The following is a 19,150-nucleotide window of genomic DNA, read 5'->3' as shown; positions in this document are numbered from 1 at the left end:
CTTTTGTCTAGGTGTGCCGCAGTGCAAATGCCCTGGCAACACACGGCAGATTGGCTGAGGGGCCCCCGAAAGCCCCCCGGTTGGCCCAGGGTGGGGCAAAGGTCCTCCTCCATGCCCGAGCATCTTTATCGTGTGAGCTTTAAGGAAGTCCCACTCCCTGGCGTCCCCCTGGTCCACCATCCAGCCCCCTCTGATTGCATCAGTGCAGGTGTCGGGCTGTCGCCAGCAGAACTGGCCCTCTGCCACCCCTTTTGTACGTCCTGTGCAGCTGCTCCAGCTCCTTCATTTCCCGGGGTGCTTGGCAGTTCTCATGGCCAGCTGGGGAGCACCAGGTAGGCAGCCTCATCTAGTATCCTGTTGTAAAACTTTGCATTTGGTACTAATGGCACGCCTGGAACCGCTTGTGGTGTTCTTAATCCTCATAAACATACAGAAGATCGATATTATTATACCATTTGTAGAGAGCAGAAAGCTAACGCTGGGAGAAATTCATGACCTACACACATTCATGACAACTCAGACTTTTTTTTTTCATTCCAAGATGTGAACTTAACAATAGTGCAGGGATCAGTTGCTTTTGTGAGAAATCCAGAAACTAGTGGAAAGGTTCCTGCACGCCGTGAGTTTAAAGCCAACCGAACCGAGGTCCCATAGGAAAAGTCCTGGCTTGCGCTTGTTAGAGCGCCTCCTCCTGGCAGAGAGCAGAATGCATGGGAGGAAAATCAGAAGTCCTGACTTCTCCCGGGGGATCAGAGGGAGTGCAACATCTGTCTGATGTTCAAACTTTTGGAGATTCTTCCTGGAAGACTGATTTCTGTCTTACCTGTACCGAAGCAGTGACAGAAGTGTAGGCCAAGTTTGGGACCCATGAAAACAAAAATGTTCAGTAAAGGCTTGGACTAGCCCCAGAGCCTGCAGTATCACAGATGGACACGAGGCGGAGCTCCAGTACCGCAGTTGACTACGGTTCCCGTGACCCGCCCCCCCCCAATATCGCAGACATACCACCAGAGGGAGCTCCTGCCTAGAAAATGGAAAGCTTCGCTTGGGCGTGCACGTCCGCAAGCAAGAGGATGCATCCCCAGAAAGGATTCAGCAGAATTCTCCAGCCAGGCTGAGCTAGCTGACAGGACAGGAACTGCGGCCGCAGGGCTGCCAGCCCGCGCTCATCTGGGATGCGGCTTAACCTGCGCCAGCCCAGTTTCTTCATTCGTTTCCTCCTCTGCCTCAGTCATTACAAAAGTCGTCTTTAAACCTGCTGAGTCTGTTTTCTGTCTCATCAAGTCTGCAGCTGGGAGGCTCCCCGGGAAGTTTAGATCAGTTACAGGAAGTGAAGATGCCACACACACGGATTTTTGCACAATCTGACTCTGCTACATTTGAGCCCCAGAAAACAGAGGTTCGGAGAGTTGCCCCTCATTGCACATCCAGGAATGGGGCTGTGCCCTCCCTGCCCTGCAGAAAGAGGCCTCCGTGGGGCTTGCTTTGTAACAAATCCCTTCTACACGAGTGTCTCCTCCCCAGGTTCCTGCAGATAGGAAGAGTGATGGCTGGTGCGCAAACATCATCTCCGGTAATCCTCCCGATGTCTTTCTGAGGAGGGGATCGCTACTGTTTCCATTTCACAGATGAGAAAGCAAAGGCTCAGAGGCGATTAGCAACTTGGAAATCTCACACCGCCGGAGAGAGGCCCAGCCCAGCATCTGATCCTGAGTCCGATTCCAGCGTGCACCTGTGCTTGGCTCCTTCTCAGGCACCCAGGATGGAGCTTTGGCAAGGGCTCTAGGTTTGGACACAGCAATTACGGGAACCCTGGCCTGGACGAGGAAGCCGAAAACCCGTGGACCCAGCTCCTTCCTCTTTGCACCATCAGCCTCGCCTTGCCACAGTCAAAACACTTCCCCAAGTAGCCGTGGCCAAGCCAGCAGGAACAGCCTGGAGCACCAGCCCCACCTCGCACTCCAGCGCCACCCAGGGAGAGGATCGCCTGCGAGTCCTGGGCTGCAGCAGGTGCTTCGTGCCCCTGGCAATGCCCAGAGCCACGCACCTGACCTGCTCACCCCCTTGCTCCCTGCTGCTGCTGCAGCTCCTCGTCCTCTCGGGTAAGCGGGATTTGGGACAGAATCGGGCTCTCCCTGGGCTGGTCCCAGAGAAGGGTGCCATGGGCACTGCATACCAGGATGGGGGGCAAGAGGGCAGCTGCTGAGAACTCTCCTGGCCCCAACAGGGAGCCTGCGCCCAGGGAAGCAGAGTTCCTTCCTCATAAATGCTTTTAGCTTTTCTAAAACCGCTTTATTGTGATGCAACTGACATTCAGTTAGGACTGCATCTGGAAGGTATCAGCTGATGGATGTTGTGGGCGTTAACAGGCTGTGAAAAGACCCCCAGAACCAAGATGCCGCCACATGGGGCACCCACACACGTCTCCGTGGGACCCAGCCTTCCCACTCCTCCTCGCCCCAGGTCCCCCGGCAGCCACTCACCTGCTCTCTGTCACTTGGTTAGCATTGTCCAGACCTGTCCGTCACCGGGGCTTGTGCAGTCGGTTGTACTCCTATCTGTCTGGCTTCTTCCGCTCGGCATAACGGGAGACGTGCTTGTGTTGCACATTTCCAAAGTCCTTTCTTCCCACGCCTGCTTGTCGAGTGGATAAACTACTTGGTTCTTCTGTTCTCCGGCTGACGTGTGGGTTGATGGCATGGGGACTGTCACGCACGAATGCTAGATCAGCATTCAAGGGCAGGTCTCCGTGTGGACATATGCTTCCTTTTCTCTCAGGGAATTCGAAGGGCGGCTCTCGCAGCAGGCACATTTTTTACTTTCTAAGACACAGCTCCAAAGCAGTTGTACCGCTGCCCGTTCTCATGGGGAGAGTGTACGGAGGGCGGCTCCTCCACCCCCTCCTTACCCCTCGCTGGGCTGTCTTCTTCATGTCAGTCATTCTGATAGGTGTGGTTGGTTTCGAGCTGTGTTTCCCTAGCATGTCATGAAGCTGAGTATCTTCCTCATTCACCCTTTCTAGTGAAGTATTTAAAAGTTATTTATCTGAAAGTCAAAGTTACACAGAGAGAGGTAGAGCAAAGAGAGGTCTTCCATCCACTGGTTCACTCCCCAGATGGCCGTAATGGCCCAGGGCTGGGCCAAGAAGGAGCCAGGAGCTTCTTTCAGGTTTCCCATGTGGGCAGCAGGGGCCCAAGCATTTGAGCCATCTTCCACGGCTTCCCCAGGCCATTTAGCAGGGAGCTGCATCGGAAGTGGAGCGACCGGGACTCAAACCAGCGTCCGTATGGAATGCCGGCCTCACTGGCCTCACAGGCAGTGGCTTTACCCTCTACACCACAGCATCAGCCCCTGTACTCTCACTTTTTAAGTGTTGTTATTCCTGTGTTATGAGTTCTGTATATATTCTAGATACTAAACCGCCATGAGATGTATGCTTTGCAAAGGTTTTCTCCCGCTTTGTGGTTGTCTTCTCATTCTTTTACAAGTGGCTTTTGGAACAGGAGTTCTTCATTTCCATGAAGTCCTGTTTATCAAGTTTTTTCTTTTTATGGATCATGCCTTTGGTGTTGTATCTAAGACATCATTGCCCAACCCAAAGTTACAAATGTTTTTCCTTGGGGCTGGCACTGTGGCACAGCGGGTTAAAGCCCTGGCCTGAAGTGCCGGCATCCCATATGGGCTCAGTTCTAGTCCTGACTGCTCCTCTTCCTATCCACTCTCTGCTATGGCCTGGAAAAGCAGTAGAAGATGGCCCAAGTCTTTGGGCCCCTGCACCCAGGTGGGAGACCTGGAAGAAGCTCCTGGCTCCTAGCTTCACATCAGATCAGCTCAGCTCCGGCCGTTGCGGCCATCTGAGGAGTGAACCAGCGAATGGAAGACCTCTCTCTCTCTCTCTCTCTCTCTCTACCTCTCTCTGTAACTCTGTCTTTCAAATAAATAAAATAAATCTTTTAAAAAAACATTTTTTTCTTTGTTTTCATCCAGAAGTTGTAGCATTTTACATTTTATCCTAGTTCTCCAATCCATTTTGAGTTGATTTTTGTCTGTGTTCTAAATGTGAATCGAAGTTTTGTTAGCATGTGAATTTCCAATTATCCTAGCACCTTGTTACAAGACCCTCCTTCACCACTGAATGATCTTTGCACCTTTGTCAAAAATTGTCTGTATGTGCACTGACTATTTCTACACTCAGTTAGCTATTTCGACACTCAATTCATGTCCACGGACGTGCCCATCTTGGTGTAACTCCCACTCCCGGACGCGCCCATCTTGCTGTAACTCCCACTCCCTCTTGATGACGGTAGCTGCGTAAGGCTTGAACTCACTGGCATTACTTCTCCAACTCTGCTCTTTGTCAAACTGTTTTGACTCGAGTTTTCTGGCACCCTGTGAAAGAGCAGAAGCGAGATCAGGCCCTCTCATCTAGTGCCCGATCTGGCCGAGAAAAACACTCCCTCTCTTGGCGTGGAGTGTGCTCTTTATTCCAGCATCCTTACAGCTGTCGTTGGCAGCCTGATGGAGTTTCCCCATGTTTCGCGTTGTTGGAGGTTATTATCAGGGAGGGATGTGGGATTTTATCAACTGCCTTTCCCATGTCTATGTAGACGTTCATATAGGTGTGCAGTGTGCCTATGTATGTGTGTGTGTTAGTTAAGTAATACGGTGATTGACTTTTGGAATGTTAAATGAACTTCCGATTCTAATTAGGGATAAACTCAATTTGGGCACGATGTATTCTATTTTTATCTATTGCTGCATTCGATTGGCTAAGTTTTTGTTCAGAAATTTTGCTGCTTTGTTCAAGAGGGGCATCGCTTTCCTTTTCTTGCCAGGATTTTGTGTGAAGGTAACACTGGGCTCACGGCCTAAGTCAGGGTGTGCCCTGCTTTTCCATCGTCTGGAAGTATTTCTATGAAATTGGCATGACTGCTTTCTCAAGTGGATGGTAGAAGTCATTACTACAGGCAGCTGGAGTCAGAGTTTTCTTTCTGGGAAGGTTTCTTGGTTTTGTTGTTGTTGTTAACTGCTCCGGGCAATGAAAGGGACGCTTTCTGGAGGCCGCCCTGTGCGGGCGGGGCCTCTTTGACCTCCTTCTCGGGGCGCAGGTTGTCGGTGTGGCCGCATGTCTTCTTGGGGCATGAGGGCGCCGGGGCGCAGGCGAGCGTGGCACCTGCGGCGGATCATGTCGCAGTCCTGCGAGCTGGCAGAGGGAGGGCTCGATGACGCCACCTCGCGGGCAGAGCAGCAAGTGCAGGGCGGCCTCTGACAGCTAGGCGGTCCTCCGGCTGTTTGCCCGCCAAAACCAGACGCTGCGGGTCGGGTGGGACCCCTCCTCGACTTGGCTTTCGGCTTGGACATTCTCGATGGTGTCGCTGGGCTCGACCTCAGGGGTGATGGTCTTGCCCATCAGGGTCTTCACAGAGACTGCATCTCACCTAGTTGACATGAAAGACCTCTGGGGAGGTTTTTAATAATGACCTGAAAATTAACAAGTAATAGGACAATTCAGGTTATCTATTTCTTCTTAAGGTAGCTTTGGCAGTTTGGACTTTTCAAGAATTTATCAAATACAGGGCTGGTGCTGTGTGCAGTGGGCTGAGCCACCTCCTGCAGTGCCAGCATCCCATTTGGGTGCCAGTTCAAGTCTCGGCTGCTCCACTTCCGATCCAGCTCTCTGCTATGGCCTGGGAAAGCAGTGGAAGATGGCCTAAGTGCTTGGGCCCTTGTGCCCATGTGGGAGACCCTGGAAGTTCCTGGCTTCTTACCAGCTCAGCTCCAGCCAACGTGGCCATTTGGGGAGTGAACCAGCAGAGGGAAGATCTCTTTCTTTGTCTGTCTCTACCTCTCTGTGTCTGTAACTCTGCCTTTCAAGTAAATAAATAGAATCTTTTAAAAAAAAATTTGTTGCCGGCACCACAGCTCAATAGGCTAATCCTCCACCTGCAGCGCCGGCACCCCGGGTTCTAGTCCCAGTCAGGGCGCTGGATTCTGTCCCGGTTGTCCCTCTTCCAGTCCAGCTCTCTGCTGTAGCCCGGGAGTGCAGTGGAGGATGGCCCAAGTCCTTGGGCCCTGCACCCCATGGGAGACCAGGATAAGCACCTGGCTCCTGGCTCCTGCCATCGAATCAGCGCAGTGCGCTGGCCGCAGCACGCCGGCCACAGCGGCCATTAGAGGGTGAACCAACAGCAAAGGAAGACCTTTCTCTCTGTATCTCTCTCTCACTGTCCAATCTGCCTGTCAAAAAAAAAATTAAAAATTAAAAATTTGTCAAATACATATAGCCATGAAGTTGCTCATAATAATCCTTTATACTTGTAATATCTGTTGTGTCTGTAGTGTTGTCACCTGTGCCCTTGACTTTAGAGACCGAAATTCTCTCTCTCTCTCTCTCTCTCCACAACCCCATGTAGAAGACCCTCCACGGGAGCTTTCACTCTCTCTCGGCACCCACCCTGAGACCAGACTCTTCACAGGCAGACCCACTTCACACATGGGCGAGCACTGCTGTTGGCTGAGTTCACACAGGGCAGGAGAGTCTAACAACTCCACAGCACACAAACCACAGCTGCCCAGCTGGGGGTGAGGAGGGAAAGCAGAGGCCTCAGACACAGGCAGCCAGGCTCTGACGCCAGCCCTGCCGTGCTCTCCTAGCTGGGTGCTGTTTGAACCAGCTCAGGTTTCTGTGACAAAGTCTCACAGCCGAAGCACATCTCTCACAGCTCTGGAGGCCGGGAGGCCATGCTCGGGGTGCCGGCAGCACTGGTCTCTCTGCAGCCTCCCTCCCTGGCTTGTAGACAGCCGCCTCCCTTTGTGGCTTCCCTCTGTCTGTAGCTGCCCCCATTCCCTCTTCGAAGGGTATCCATCAGATGGGATCATCTCAACGTACTGACAGCTTTACAGACCCTGTGTCCAAATGCAGTCCCACTCCATGGTGCTGGGGGGAGGACTTCAACACAGGCATTTGGGCTGGGGCCAGAGGAAGGCACAAGTCAACCCCAGCCCATCTGGGCCTCCAGTTTCCACTGTCCTTGAATGGGGCCAATGGTCCTGCCTCACAGGAGCATCATGGGCACCAGTGAGGTACCTCACGCAGAGCCCAGCACGTGGGGAGCACTGGAGTTCCCACTGGCCTCTGCAGGTGTTGCAGCCCACGCTCTGTCCTCTGCAGCCAGCCACTCAGGCCCTCCTCCCCTTTCCAGCAATACCCCTTTCTTGTGCTGGGCGATTCCCCTTGGCTAGACAATGGTTAGGTTGCATTAAGCTTGCCTTTGAGGGCTCCACGTCCTTCCCACCCAACCGATGACCTTTCTTCCTCTGTCATAGGCGCCTGTGCACAGAGCAAGGGGAGTGAGTGGCAGGTGCTGCAGCCCGAGGGCCCCATGCTGGTGGCAGAAGGTGGGAGCCTGCTGCTGAGGTGCGTGGTGCTGGGCTCCTGCGTTGGCAATATGATCAAATGGGTCAAGGTGAGCTCTCATGACCGACAAGACATTTATAACTTCAAACATGGCTCCTTCCCTGGGGTGACGCCCTTGACCCAGCAGACACCAGGGCCACTCGATTGCGATTATTCCATCTACATCCACAACGTCACCAGGGAGCACACCGGGACCTACCACTGCGTCGGGGTGGACAGCTTGGGTGAGCGCTCAGAAAAGCAGCTGGAGGAGGGCACGTCCGTGCGTGTGAGGGGTGAGTCTCAGGCCCTGCCACTCACACGCTCGCTCTCACCCGGCTCCCGGCTCGGTCCCCTGTATGCACCAGCACAGCACACAGCATCACACCAAACACCAGTGAGCCAGATCTCCATCTCACTCTCATGTCTCCTGGTGTCTGAGGCTGTTCTGTTCCCCGTGTGTCATGCCAGGTCCCAGGCAAGAGAGGTAGCAGCTACTTGGGGTATGTTTTTTTTCCTCCAGGGAGTGGCAGAAGGGTAAGAGGTCCAGTCAGTGACCCCAGCACATCTCAGTGCCCTGTCACAGGGCTTTCTGACAGCACTCTGGGCAAAACAAGTCACAAGACAGCTCGGAGTCAGGGGGGAGGGATGTGTAGTCCTCCCTCGGGAGGCTGTGACGGGAGTGTGGATGTGACACACTGTGCTAGGAGGTGTCCGCACCTGGAGCCGACTATGTAGTCGATCCACTCCCCGCAGAATCAGTCACAGTACCTGTGATTCCACCACCAGAGACCCAGACTCCCAAATCCTGCGTCTGTCCCTCGGCGGCATCGTGTCCTAAAGTCGGTCATGGAGGCTTGCAGGCTTCAGGAGCTTAACTTGCAGAATGGGCCCCAGGTCCGTCCCCAGGGGCCACTCGGATGATCCGGTGTGAGCAGGGAGCCCATCTGCTCCTGGCTCAGAGAGCAGGTGTTGGGGGTGAGGTCACACTGGCTCAGACAGCGTGTGTTGGGGGTGGGGTCATGCTGGTTCAGACAGTGGGTGCTGGGGGTGGGGTCACACTGACTCCACACCACCCTTTCAGGAAGGCTCCTCTAGCTCCCTCCCAGCCGCCGTGGGGCCTCCTCTGGGGTCCTGCTCTCCTCCGGGTTTCCCGTCTCAGGCCAATTCACTCACTGTGTCCAGCACCACATGGAGAGTGACTTCAGGGCAGGTGTTCATGTGTCTCTCTGAGCTCTGTCTTTCTCAGTCCCAGCATGGGTACAGAGCAGGAATTCAGCAGGTGCATAATGGAGGAGCTGGGAGGAGGTGGGTACTGAACACAGAAGTCAAGGATCAGGAAGGAATTGAGGGAGGAAGTGGGTGGGCGATGGAGGAGGACGGGGATCTAACAAGGACTCTCTCTTTGGCTTCAGGCACTGGGGACCCTAAGCCAGATCTCTGGCTCATCCAGCCCCAGGAGCTGGTGTTGGTGGCCCCGGGAGACAACGCCTTCCTGAACTGCACGGCACTTGGAGATGGCCCCCCTGGCCCCATGAGGTGGTTCCGGGGGGCTGGTCTGAGCCGGGAGGCCATCTACAACTTCCAGGGCATCTCCCACCCCAACATCACCGCCGTGCGGGCCTCCAATAATGACTTCAGCATCCTGCTGCAAGGTGTCTCCACTGAGCAGGCGGGCACCTACTACTGTGTCAAGTTTCAGAGGAAACCCAACCGCCAGTACCTGTCGGGGCCGGGCACCAGGCTGAGAGTGAAAGGTGGTGTGGGTGTCCAGGACGTGTTGGGGAGGGGGCGGATGGTCCACAGGCAACTCTTCCTCGTGTCCCAAAGAAGCCAGATCTTCCCCCCACCAGGAATCCTTTCCCCTTTACTCCGGAGAACTCCTAATCATCTTTTAAGACCCAACACAGGCCGGCGCCGTGGCTCAATAAGCTAATCCTCCGCCTTGCGGTGCCGGCACAGCGGGTTCTAGTCCCGGTCGGGGTGCCAGATTCTGTCCCGGTTGCCCCTCTTCCAGGACAGCTCTCTGCTGTGGCCAGGGAGTGCAGTGGAGGATGGCCCAAGTGCCTGGGCCCTGCACCCGCATGGGAGACCAGGAGAAGCACCTGGCTCCTGGCTTCGGATCAGCACGATGCGCCGGCCACAGCGCGCCGGCCGCGGCAGCCATTGGAGAGTGAACCAACGGCAAAAGGAAGACCTTTCTCTCTGTCTCTCTCTCTCTCACTGTCCACTCTGCCTGTCAAAAAAAAAAAAAAAAAAAAAGACCCAACACAAATAGCCCCTCCTCTGTGAAACCATGAAGAGGTCACCACTCCCCATTCGGGCCTCCACAGAACTTCATTGAGAATTCAACACGGGTCTGTCGCGTGCTTGCTGAGTGCTTTTCCCTGTGCCAAGTGCCTGGGAGACTGCGCTGAATCAGATACTTGCTATGCCCCAGAGGTCTGACTAGTCCTCCCTAGCCACAGGGTTTGACTCGTAGCCCCCACCCCCACCCCCACGCCGCCCAGGGTGGGAACTGGCGGACTTGTGTGGGTGGCATGTGCTCCCAGCACAGAGCTCAGGAGGTGGCAGAGGGAAGGGGAAGGATGAGCAAGCTTCTCTCCCTTGCAGCAGAACCCACCGCTCCTGAAGACGCAGAATTGAACAGAGGACGTGCAGTGCGGGAAGCTCCGATGGGTGAGTGTGCCCGCCCCAGGGGGAGTTCACAGACCCCTCAGATGGGAGACCACGGAGAGCTTGGCCGTGGGAAGGGAACGGCCCCAGACTCCTGGGGCTCATCTGCCACCAAGAAAGTTCCCAGGGCCCCATCTCAGCTGCACAACAGGAACCGAGAGAACGGCGGTGTAAGGGCTTGGTCCAAGAGGCGGTTCTGACAGCCAGCACCGTCTCACTGTTCAGTGGGCGGTCTTGCGTGAGTGCCTGTGATTGACAGTTCTGTGCCCCAGTGGTGAAGAACGTGGCTGTGTGGCCAGGCCTCCCGGATGCTGTGTGATTGCGGGCGGTGGCCTTGCTCCATGAATCTCTGATGTCCAACTCCGTGAAGGAAGGGAGACAGGGACAAGAAGCCTACCTCATGGGGCTGCCGCCAGCCAAGCACCGGGGACTGGTCTGACACAGCGTCTGTTACCAGTCCTGGGCACTCTGTGTCTGTGGGCACACGGCAACCAGGTGGCCCGATTAGTCCCCCTGATGCTCAGCACTGCTCCTGCATTCGTGGGACCAGCCAGGGCCCCTCACGTCCTTCACACAGGTGGCCCTGAACAAATCTCTTCCCCTCTAGATATGTGTCCTCGTCCATGAAAACGGGATCATTATCCAACCTTGGAGGACCAGTGTGAGGATTCAAACAGGCGATAAGAAAGGGCTTGGCCCAGGGTCCGAGGCAGGGAGCTCAGAAGCCAAGAAAGGAAAGCCCTTGGCAGAGCTCTGTGATGGAGAGGGCAGGAGGCTGGGCCAGGACGGGGGCGGAGCGGGCAGGGGTTGGCTTTGATGTCCCCTCCTCGTGGTCAATCCAGTCCCAGAGTTTGTACCGACCTGGGGCCGAGCCTGCCCACTGTGGCTGTGAGGGGTGGGCGGGGCGGTGCTCCCCCAGGGGCCTGGCTGAGCCCTCAGCTGTGTCCCCCAGGCTTCCTACCTGTGCTCACGTTCGCTCTGGGGCTGAAGGCCGTGACCTTGGCCGTGCTGCTGCTGGCCCTGGCTGCCTGCTGGAAGACGAGACGGCGTCAGGACCCCAGGCCCAGCAGAACTGTGGACATCTCGGCATGGGACAAGGGACGAGAGTGAGAGGTCAGCCCCGGAGCAGAAGCTCCGAGTCAGAGAGAAGTCAGGCTCCTCAGCCACCCCTCTGCCCCCGGCCCCAGCCTCCCCACGTCCCCAGGCCTCACGTGAACTACCAGACCTGCACACCTGCTTTCAGCCCACCTGGAATCGCCCTGCTCGGCACTGGGCTCTCCCGATGTGGCTCCCTCTCTCTTCCCAGCCCCTTCTGCACCTCTTCACATCTTTCTTGTCTTTCACATGCAACTCAGAGTCTCCTTCCAGAAGGTTCCCTGGGCCTGAGTCCACCCAGCAAGACCGCCTGTGTTTCCCCACTTACATCCCTCTCTCCTCACTGTCTGTCTCCTTCTTGGCTTCTTTCCTTCCCACCATGACTGGCATTGGTGGCTTGGCAGTTGTCACAAAGCTCTTAAACAACAATGGCGGGGCCAGCGCAATGGCTCACTTGGTTAATCCTCCGCGTGTGGCGCCAGCATCCCATATGGGCACCGGGTTCTAGTCCCGGTTGCTCCTCTTCCAGTCCAGCTCTCTGCTGTGGCCCAGGAAGGCAGTGGAGGATGGCCCAAGTGCTTGGGCCCTGCACCTGCATAGGAGACCAGGAGGAAGCACCTGGCTCCTGGCTTCAGATCAGCGCAGCGCGCCAGCCATGGCAACCATTTGGGGGGTGAACCAAGGGAAGGAAGACCTTTCTCAATGTCTCTCTTTCACTATCTAACTCTGTCAAATTTAAAAAAATGGCTGAAACCATAGAAAAGCTGACATCTCTGGTAATATCCAGCCATAAGCAGGTCAGGCCTTGCTGTGGAGACCCAGGCTCCCTTGATCTTGTCAGTACGAGGTCCACTTTCCAGGCAGCTAGACTGGCAAGAAGGGAGGGAGGGGCAGGAAGCATGACTCTCCCTCTTGTGGGAATGTCCCCGCCTTACTTACCTCTCGTGGTTGGGATGTGGTCACATGGTCATACCTAGCTACAAGGCGGCAGCTTTACATGCTACACCACAGTGCCTGCCCCCCTCGGTCTGTTTTTATGTGTCAGTTTTTATGCCAGTACCATGCTGTTTTGGTTACCATAGCTCTGCAGTATGTCTTGAAATCAGGTATTGTGATGCCTCGGTTTTGTTCTTTTTGTACAAGATTGCTTTGGCCACTCAGGGTCTTTGTGATTCCCATGCATTTTACGATTCTCTGTTCTAGTTCTGTGGCGAACATCATTGATATTTTGATGGAAACGGCATTGAACCTGTAAGTTGCCTGGGTGGTGTGAACACTTTAATACCATTTCTTCCATCCAGAAACAGGGGACGTCTTTCCAATTTTGTGTCTTCTTTTTTCTAACTTCCATTGTGGAGGTCTTTCATATCTAAATTTGTTCCAAAGGTTTCATTTTTTTATTGTGAATAGTTTCTTTTTTTATTGTGAACACATTTTTTATTGTGATATTGCAGGCATCAGGGGATGAACCGCGGGCTCTGTTCCGGGGGCAAAGGCACCCTCTTACTTGCTTTGTGAAACAGCTAAGCTGACTCCCAGCTGAGCAAGTGCTGATTCCCACTTCGTCTCCACGGGGGCAGCGTGACACGAGGGAGGGCTGGAGTTCTCTAGCGACTTTACCCTGGAGGACTTGTCACATCTTGGCGGCTGCCACTGCCATCTAGTGGTATGAGGCCAGGCTGCAGCCAAACCTCCTGGAACACAGGACAGCCCCAACACTGCGAAGATTTTCTCTGACCCAAGGGTCAGTGAGGCTGAGGCTGAGATTCCCTGACCCCGGGGCCAGAGCAGAGGCCGTGAAGTCAGACCCACATCTGACTTCTTGCCCTGAAGCCTGCACTCCCTCCCTGTGCGCCCTCGATGACAACCAGAGCCGCTTCATTCTTTGGAAGCTTGAGGTCAGAAACATGGGTTTCTCTGCACGGTGCAAGAATCAATTCAAGGGCCGGCGCTGTGTTGTAGTGGGCTAAGCCTCCGCCCGCAGTGCCAGCATCCCATATGGGTGCTGGTTGGAGTCCCAGCTGCTCCTCTTCCAATCCAGCTTTGGCCTGGGAAAGCAGTGGAAGATGGCCCAAGTCCTTGGGCCCCTGCACCTTCGTGGAAGCTCCTAGCTTTGGATCGGCCCAGCTCCAGCCATTATGGCCATTTGGGGAGTAAACCAGTGGATGGAAGACCTCTCTCTCTCTCTCTCTCAGCCTCAGCCTCGGCCTCTGTCTGTAACTCTGCTTCTCAGATAAATAAATCTTTAAAAAAAAAAAAAGAATCAATTCAATTCCCACATTCACTGCATGTCAGTCCTCCCTCCAGGCAAATCCTTATTGGAATCTACCGGGGCGGGGGGGGGGGGGGATGGAGGCTTCGCCTAGGCATTTTTCCTTAAACAGAAAACAGCTTGGATCAAGCCAAGAGGACATGCACTGAGCCCAGGAATTGAATAAATCCTCACAGCACCAGGCTTCAAAGAAAGGGCAGGCGTGGAGGCTCAGTAAGGCCACCCCTGCCCCCTAAGATGTCAACGTCCTAACCTCGGGAACCTGCGACTGTCTCCTTAGACGACAGAGGAGGGGCTTGGCAGGCGTGAGTCAGGAATCTAAAGAGAGAGTGCTGGTTCATTAAGGATGCTGAGATGCTGAGGTGGGGTGGTCGCTAAAGGCAATCACAAGTGTCCTTAGCGAGAGGCATCAGGCCTTGAATCAGATGAAGAGGAGGGAGCAGCGGGACCACAGCCGAAGGAGCGCCTGCAGCCGCCAGACGTCTCCCCCAGAGTCTGCGGGCATGCTGATTCCCGACTTCCGGCCTGCAGAACCGTGAAGGATATGTTTCTGTTGTAAAACCACCAAGTTCATGGTCACTTGCCACAGCAGCCACAGGAATCCAACACCGCATGGAAGCAGGGAGCTGGGCCCCCATAACAACCAGGATCCCTAAACTGCACATGCTGCCCCTCTGACCTCATCTCCCGGCACCCCTCCGGGCCCTGCTCAGGCACCCACCTGGCCCCTTGCCACTCCAGGTTCCGATTCATCCAGAAGCGATGCCCCTCCAGAGGCCTCCCTGGGCCGTTCTGTGCATAATGGCACGTCCATCGCTCTCGGGTCCCCTGGCCACTTCTGTTTTCTTTACAGCACCTACTGCCGCCTTAGAAAAGTGAGTGTGTGCACACACGTGTGTATGCGTGTTTATCTGGGGGTAGTGTGTGCATGCATTGTGCATGTATGTGTACGTGTCTGTGCCCGTGTACATGTACACATGTGTGTGTGTGCATACACATGTGTGTGAATGCACCCAGGTGTTTATTTTCTCAACGGCAGTTCGTTATTCCTACTAGAATCTAAGCTGAGGGCAGGAAGCTACCTTCACACCCTTGTAGCTCCTTTCACTCAGTTACAAAAGGCAGTTTGGGGCTGACGGTATACACTGATCAATGTGCTAAGGACACACCAGCGAAGCCTGCATTCTCAATGCTTCCTTCCTGCTGGAGCTAGACAGACAGTGAGCACATAAACAGCGACAAGCAAATGTGCCACACGCTACTGAGTGCCAAAGGCAATAGCAAGGTAGGAGGCAGGGGATGGGAGGGGCCGGAGTGTGGGGGGAGATGATATTGTTGTTGTTTTACAGATTTATTTATTTGAAGGGCAGAGTTACAGAGAGGCAGAGGCAGAGAAAGAGAGAGGTCTTCCATCTGCTGGTTCACTCCCCAGATAGCCATAACAGCCGGAGCTGCACCGATCTGAAGCCAGGAGCCAGGAGCTTCTTCCGGGTCTCCCATGCAGGTACAGGGGCCCATGGACTTGGACCATCTTCCACTGCTTTTCCAGGCCATAGCAGAGAGGTAGATTGGAAGTGGAGCAGTTGGGATTCAAATCAACGCCCATATGGGATGCCGGCACTGCAGGCGGCGGCTTTACCCACTACACCATAGCGCCGGCCCTGATGATATTGGTTTATTCAGAGTACGACGTGCTATTTGCGCTGAGGCCTTGAGGAAGCGAGGGAGGCAGCCTCATAGATACCTTAGGGGAAACATAATGGCATATGGAACAGAAAGTGCACAGGCCCTGGGGTAGGAGTGTGGCTGACACGGCACACGCACAGCAGACACCAAGCAGGATGCCTGGCGCAGGGCAGACCCCTGTCATCACCTGGAGGGGTCTCCAGGGTGGAAGCGAAGCCCGTGGTCTGAGGAATCTGGCCACGTGGTTGAAAGTCATTTTCCCATGTCTCTCCTGGGTGAGTTTGTTTCTGTTTCCCTGTGGACTGGGAATATCAAGAGTGCCTCCCTGATTAGGTGGTTTTGCGGCAAACGTGCACAGAGGCACGTGACCTGTGACCCGGGCCCGGCACCTGGGAAGCACAGACAGCTGCCATTACGCAGTTCCGGCCGTAAGCTGCGGCCACCACCCTCCACGTGACAGGCAGAGGGCGGCCCTGGGGTCTGGGCCCTTCTTTAGTGACTGTGGTCACCACCTGCAGTTGGAGGCTCCTGTAGTAGCCCCAGCATGGGTCAGGTGCCTTGTGGAGACTGGCAGGGGGTGGGCAGGAAGCGGGCCCCCAGAAGTGCAGGGGCACCCTCAGGGAGCGGAGCAGAGTGTGGCTGATCCGGGGCCCCCAGTGGGAGGCTGCTCTGGGTTTTTGCTTTCTCTTTTAGGGGTATTGAGAGAAAGAACAGAGAGAGGAAGAGGGAGACACAGTTCCATTGGGACAAACAGAAAAATTGCTTAAACTATGCCAAAGAGGACGTCAGTTTAGCTTGATAACTGAATAAATTGGTGAATTTATTTCCTAGTTTCATTTATTTATCTATTGCTTTTAAAAGACAGAGAACTCCCAACTGCTAGTTCACTCCCCAAACGCCTACGACAGCTGGGGCTGGACCAGACCAAAGCCAGGAAGTAGAAACTCAATCCAGGTCTCCCACGTGGGTGACAGGGTACCCAATTAATTACCAGAGCTATCACCTGCCGGTTCCCAGGGTCTGCCTTAGCCCAAGTCCTCCGGGGTGGCATCTGGCCTCCTGGCTGGGTCTTAACCGTGCGGTCATGTCCTCTTCCAGCCACACTTCTGACGTCAGCTCCCCCAGGAAGACAACCCGGAGCTGCTTCCAGGAAGCAGACAGACCGGGACCAGTGCAGTTCTGGGGGCCAAGGCGGGACAGGATGGCACAGAGGTCAGGAAAACAGACTCATGGCCTACAGGGGCCTGGGTTCAAGCTCATGTCGATTGTAAAGCCGAAATGCCGCAAACAGTACTCACCTCTCAGGGTCGCCCTGAGGATGGCGGAGTCAGGATACTGAGGGCGCATTCAAGAATGTCTGGGGCGCGTGGCACAGCCCTGCAGGCTTCAGCGGCAGGGGTGGGGGCATGGGGGGAGTGTGGGGGGTGATTCAAGGCAGGATGTCCCTCTCCACAGCCTCTGGAGGAAGCACAAAGACCCTCTGGTCCAGGAAAGGGCTCTGCCCGGTGGACCAGAAGTAAAGAGGGTGTCACAGCCAGGTTCAGAGATTCCAAGGCCATCGAGGAGTTGGATCTTGGGGAGCCCATCACCCACGGATCTCTAAGCTACATGAAATCATTGTCAGTTTCCAGAATGAGAAAACAACCAAGTGCCAATGTGGTCCAGAGAGCCTTCGGCCTCCTGGACAGCCTGGGAAGTCGGGGCCCATTTCAGATGGACACGGCCATGAGGGGAGCAGGGCTGGTGCCACTGTGGACCCTCCCCCTTGTTTACCAGCAAGTTTCCGGAGGCTGCCTCCCATACTCACAGCCCATAATAGTCACATGCCTACTTATGGCCTAGTAACTTGCAGTCCCATCATAGTTTTCTGAACTGGAAAAAAAAAAAAAAAAAAAAAAGGACCAGAAGAGCTGTCTATCAGGACCCCTAATAAAACTGGACAGCACCAGCCAGCTGCGGCCGGCTCCATAACCGGAGCCTACGCAGGTCAGCACAGACTCATCGACTTACCTGTGGCTCGGTATCGTGCAAAGTGACACACCTCCAGTGGCTTCCTGGTGGCCATCTGAACACAGCGTGTGTGATGACACGGTTTGTCAAGGTGGGTGCTCCCAGGACCTGCCCCGCCCCTTTCCTCTGCACCTGTTCTGTGCTGTCACTTGGTTGCGACAGTTCCGCCCCAGTGACCTGAACTCCATAAATTCCCAGACGCCTTTCTCGATGCGGAGATGGACTGGGGCCTTGAGGTGACCGCTCCTTCCTCCCTCGGGCCTGTAATCAATACCCAGTGTTGTCTTTCTCGGAAGGTGAGTCCAGTGCTCTTGTAACAGTAACGGTTGCCCAGGAGTGCAGGACCTGCCATCTGCCGCCACAGGGGACTGGGACACTGGTGCTGGGAGGGCCATGCACCTCAGTTGGGGGGTTCCTCCCCCCGCAGGTCCTGCCAGGGCCCAGTGTAGCTGGAAACCTGCTCAGAACATGTGATGTGAAAACTTCATGTATTATTTGCATGGGTCAATGGAAATAAACAGGATCTGTAAGAAGGTTAAAGTAGGTGCCAGCTCACGTCCCAGCTGCTCCACTTCTGATACAGCTCCCTGCTAATGGCCTGGGAAAAGCAGAAGATGGCTCAAGTGCTTGGGCCCTTGCATCCACGTGGGAGACATGGATGAAGCTCCTGGCTCCAGCCTGGGCCTGCTTTGGCTGTTGCAATCATCTGGGGAGTGAACCAGTGGATGGAAGACTCTCTCTCTCTCTCTCTCTCTCTCTCTCATTCTACCTTTCAAATAAATTTTTAAATTGTTAATATAACATTTATGCAGGGCAGAATATGAGTGACAGGGGTCCGGGAGACACAAGCCTAGTGGCTTTCAAGGAGCCTTGGGAAGAGTTTCACAGTGGTCAAATGCTAGCCAGAATTTTCTGTCCCACAGTGAGCACCCAGCGGCTTGGCCTAGAAAGGTGGGCTTCAGCTAAGCAGGGCGGGGTGGGATTCCCTATGCCCTGGGGGTTAGAAGACCATTGACCAAAAACACCTTCAGAGAGGGGTAGAGTGCTGTCCCGGAAGGAGGCGTTGAAGAGAAAGCTACTGGCTAGTCTGGGAAGGCGCAAGGCAGGCGTGGGTGAGGAGCAAGGGGCTGCTCAAGGGTGCTCCAGAAGGCAACCAGAAGCAGGCCCTATGCCGACCTCACCCAGGTGAAATTCACCTGATCGCTGAGGGCGCCAGCTCTGTGCTGCTCAGGTGGGAGGCTCAGCAGGTGTTTCCTTTGAACACCTGGCAGGCTTTTAGGAACAACTCCTTCTCACCTGAAGAAGGTGTGGGAGTGTCCCAGGCAGGGTGGTAAAGCAGCTGAGGACCCAGGGAACAGAACAGTGTCTGAGAAGGGGCAGAGGCTGGAGACGGCAAGGGAAAGGGGGCAGCAGGCGTGCGTCTGGAACATTCCAGGAGCAGCAAGCAGGGCGCGGTGCCTGGAGCATTGGGAGCTGCTGGCATCCGTCGGAGCGAGACAGGGAGCCACGGAAGGGTTGTGGGCAGAGGAGTGAGTGACGTGACGGTCCGGGTCTGGCTGGCTTGTGTTCTCCCCTCTGGGATGTGAGCGACAGGGGGGCAGCGACTTTGTTCCACCGCCCTGGAAGAGCCCAGAATCCTTGATGGCTGTCAGTAACGCCGGAACTAGTGAATGAGCGAACGAATGCGTTGATGAAACGAAGGGACGAGCCCCCGAGTAACTGCCGATTCGACTCCTTCGGGGACCCTCCGCCCCTCAGGCACCTGCCGGAGAGACAGCCTCCCCCCACCCCCCATTCTCTTCCGGGCTTCCACGCCCGCCGTTGGGCTGCGGTGCGCGCCGCGGCCGCCAGAGGGCGCGGAGCGGCGAGGTTTCCCGCACGGAGGGCTTTGCGTGAGGCACTGCGCGGGGCGTGGCCTGCGGCGGGCGCCCAGGGGCTGGGCCGGCTCGAGCGGCGGGCGGAACGCAGCAACGGGATTCGGGCCGTGCGGCGGCGTCCGGAGCACTTTGGGAGGT

At 55.4% G+C, this 19,150-nt stretch overlaps 1 protein-coding gene and 1 pseudogene across 7 annotated transcripts; one reads left to right on the top strand and one right to left on the bottom strand.

The window, feature by feature from the left end:
- The first annotated feature begins 1,319 nt into the window (after positions 1–1,319).
- On the top strand, positions 1,320–13,427 carry SIRPB2 (signal regulatory protein beta 2). 7 transcript variants are annotated; one of them, XM_070051992.2, is made up of 6 exons: positions 1,320–2,102; positions 7,327–7,641; positions 8,812–9,153; positions 10,013–10,075; positions 11,025–11,185; positions 12,622–13,427. In XM_070051992.2, exons 1-5 carry the CDS (start codon positions 2,030–2,032, stop codon positions 11,180–11,182), a joined length of 951 nt encoding a protein of 316 aa, XP_069908093.1. In that variant the 5' UTR covers positions 1,320–2,029; the 3' UTR covers positions 11,183–11,185; positions 12,622–13,427. The 7 variants fall into 7 exon arrangements, with proteins under 7 accessions (XP_069908093.1, XP_008254419.3, XP_008254418.3 ...); XM_008256197.5 differs by having other exon boundaries at positions 1,325–2,102; positions 7,327–7,692; XM_008256196.5 differs by having other exon boundaries at positions 1,325–2,102; positions 7,327–7,692; positions 10,010–10,075.
- On the bottom strand, positions 4,962–6,713 carry LOC149123393 (ubiquitin-ribosomal protein eL40 fusion protein pseudogene; annotated as a pseudogene).
- Positions 13,428–19,150: the final 5,723 nt, after the last annotated feature.

The sequence above is a fragment of the Oryctolagus cuniculus genome, chromosome 11, assembly GCF_051225735.1.
Source record: "Oryctolagus cuniculus isolate XC-2025 breed Fujian yellow rabbit chromosome 11, ASM5122573v1, whole genome shotgun sequence".
Classification (NCBI taxonomy): Eukaryota; Metazoa; Chordata; class Mammalia; order Lagomorpha; family Leporidae; genus Oryctolagus; species Oryctolagus cuniculus.
This window is presented reverse-complemented; position numbering and strand designations above follow the sequence as displayed.

Excerpts from the sequence above, each read along its gene's own strand:
- SIRPB2 (XM_008256196.5), top strand. The coding sequence starts at position 2,030 with ATGCCCAGAGCCACGCACCTGACCTGCTCACCCCCTTGCTCCCTGCTG. Across the intron at positions 2,103-7,326 it reads GCAGCTCCTCGTCCTCTCGG|GCGCCTGTGCACAGAGCAAG; the intron begins GTAAGCGGGATT and ends CCTCTGTCATAG. Across the intron at positions 7,693-8,811 it reads CACGTCCGTGCGTGTGAGGG|GCACTGGGGACCCTAAGCCA; the intron begins GTGAGTCTCAGG and ends CTTTGGCTTCAG.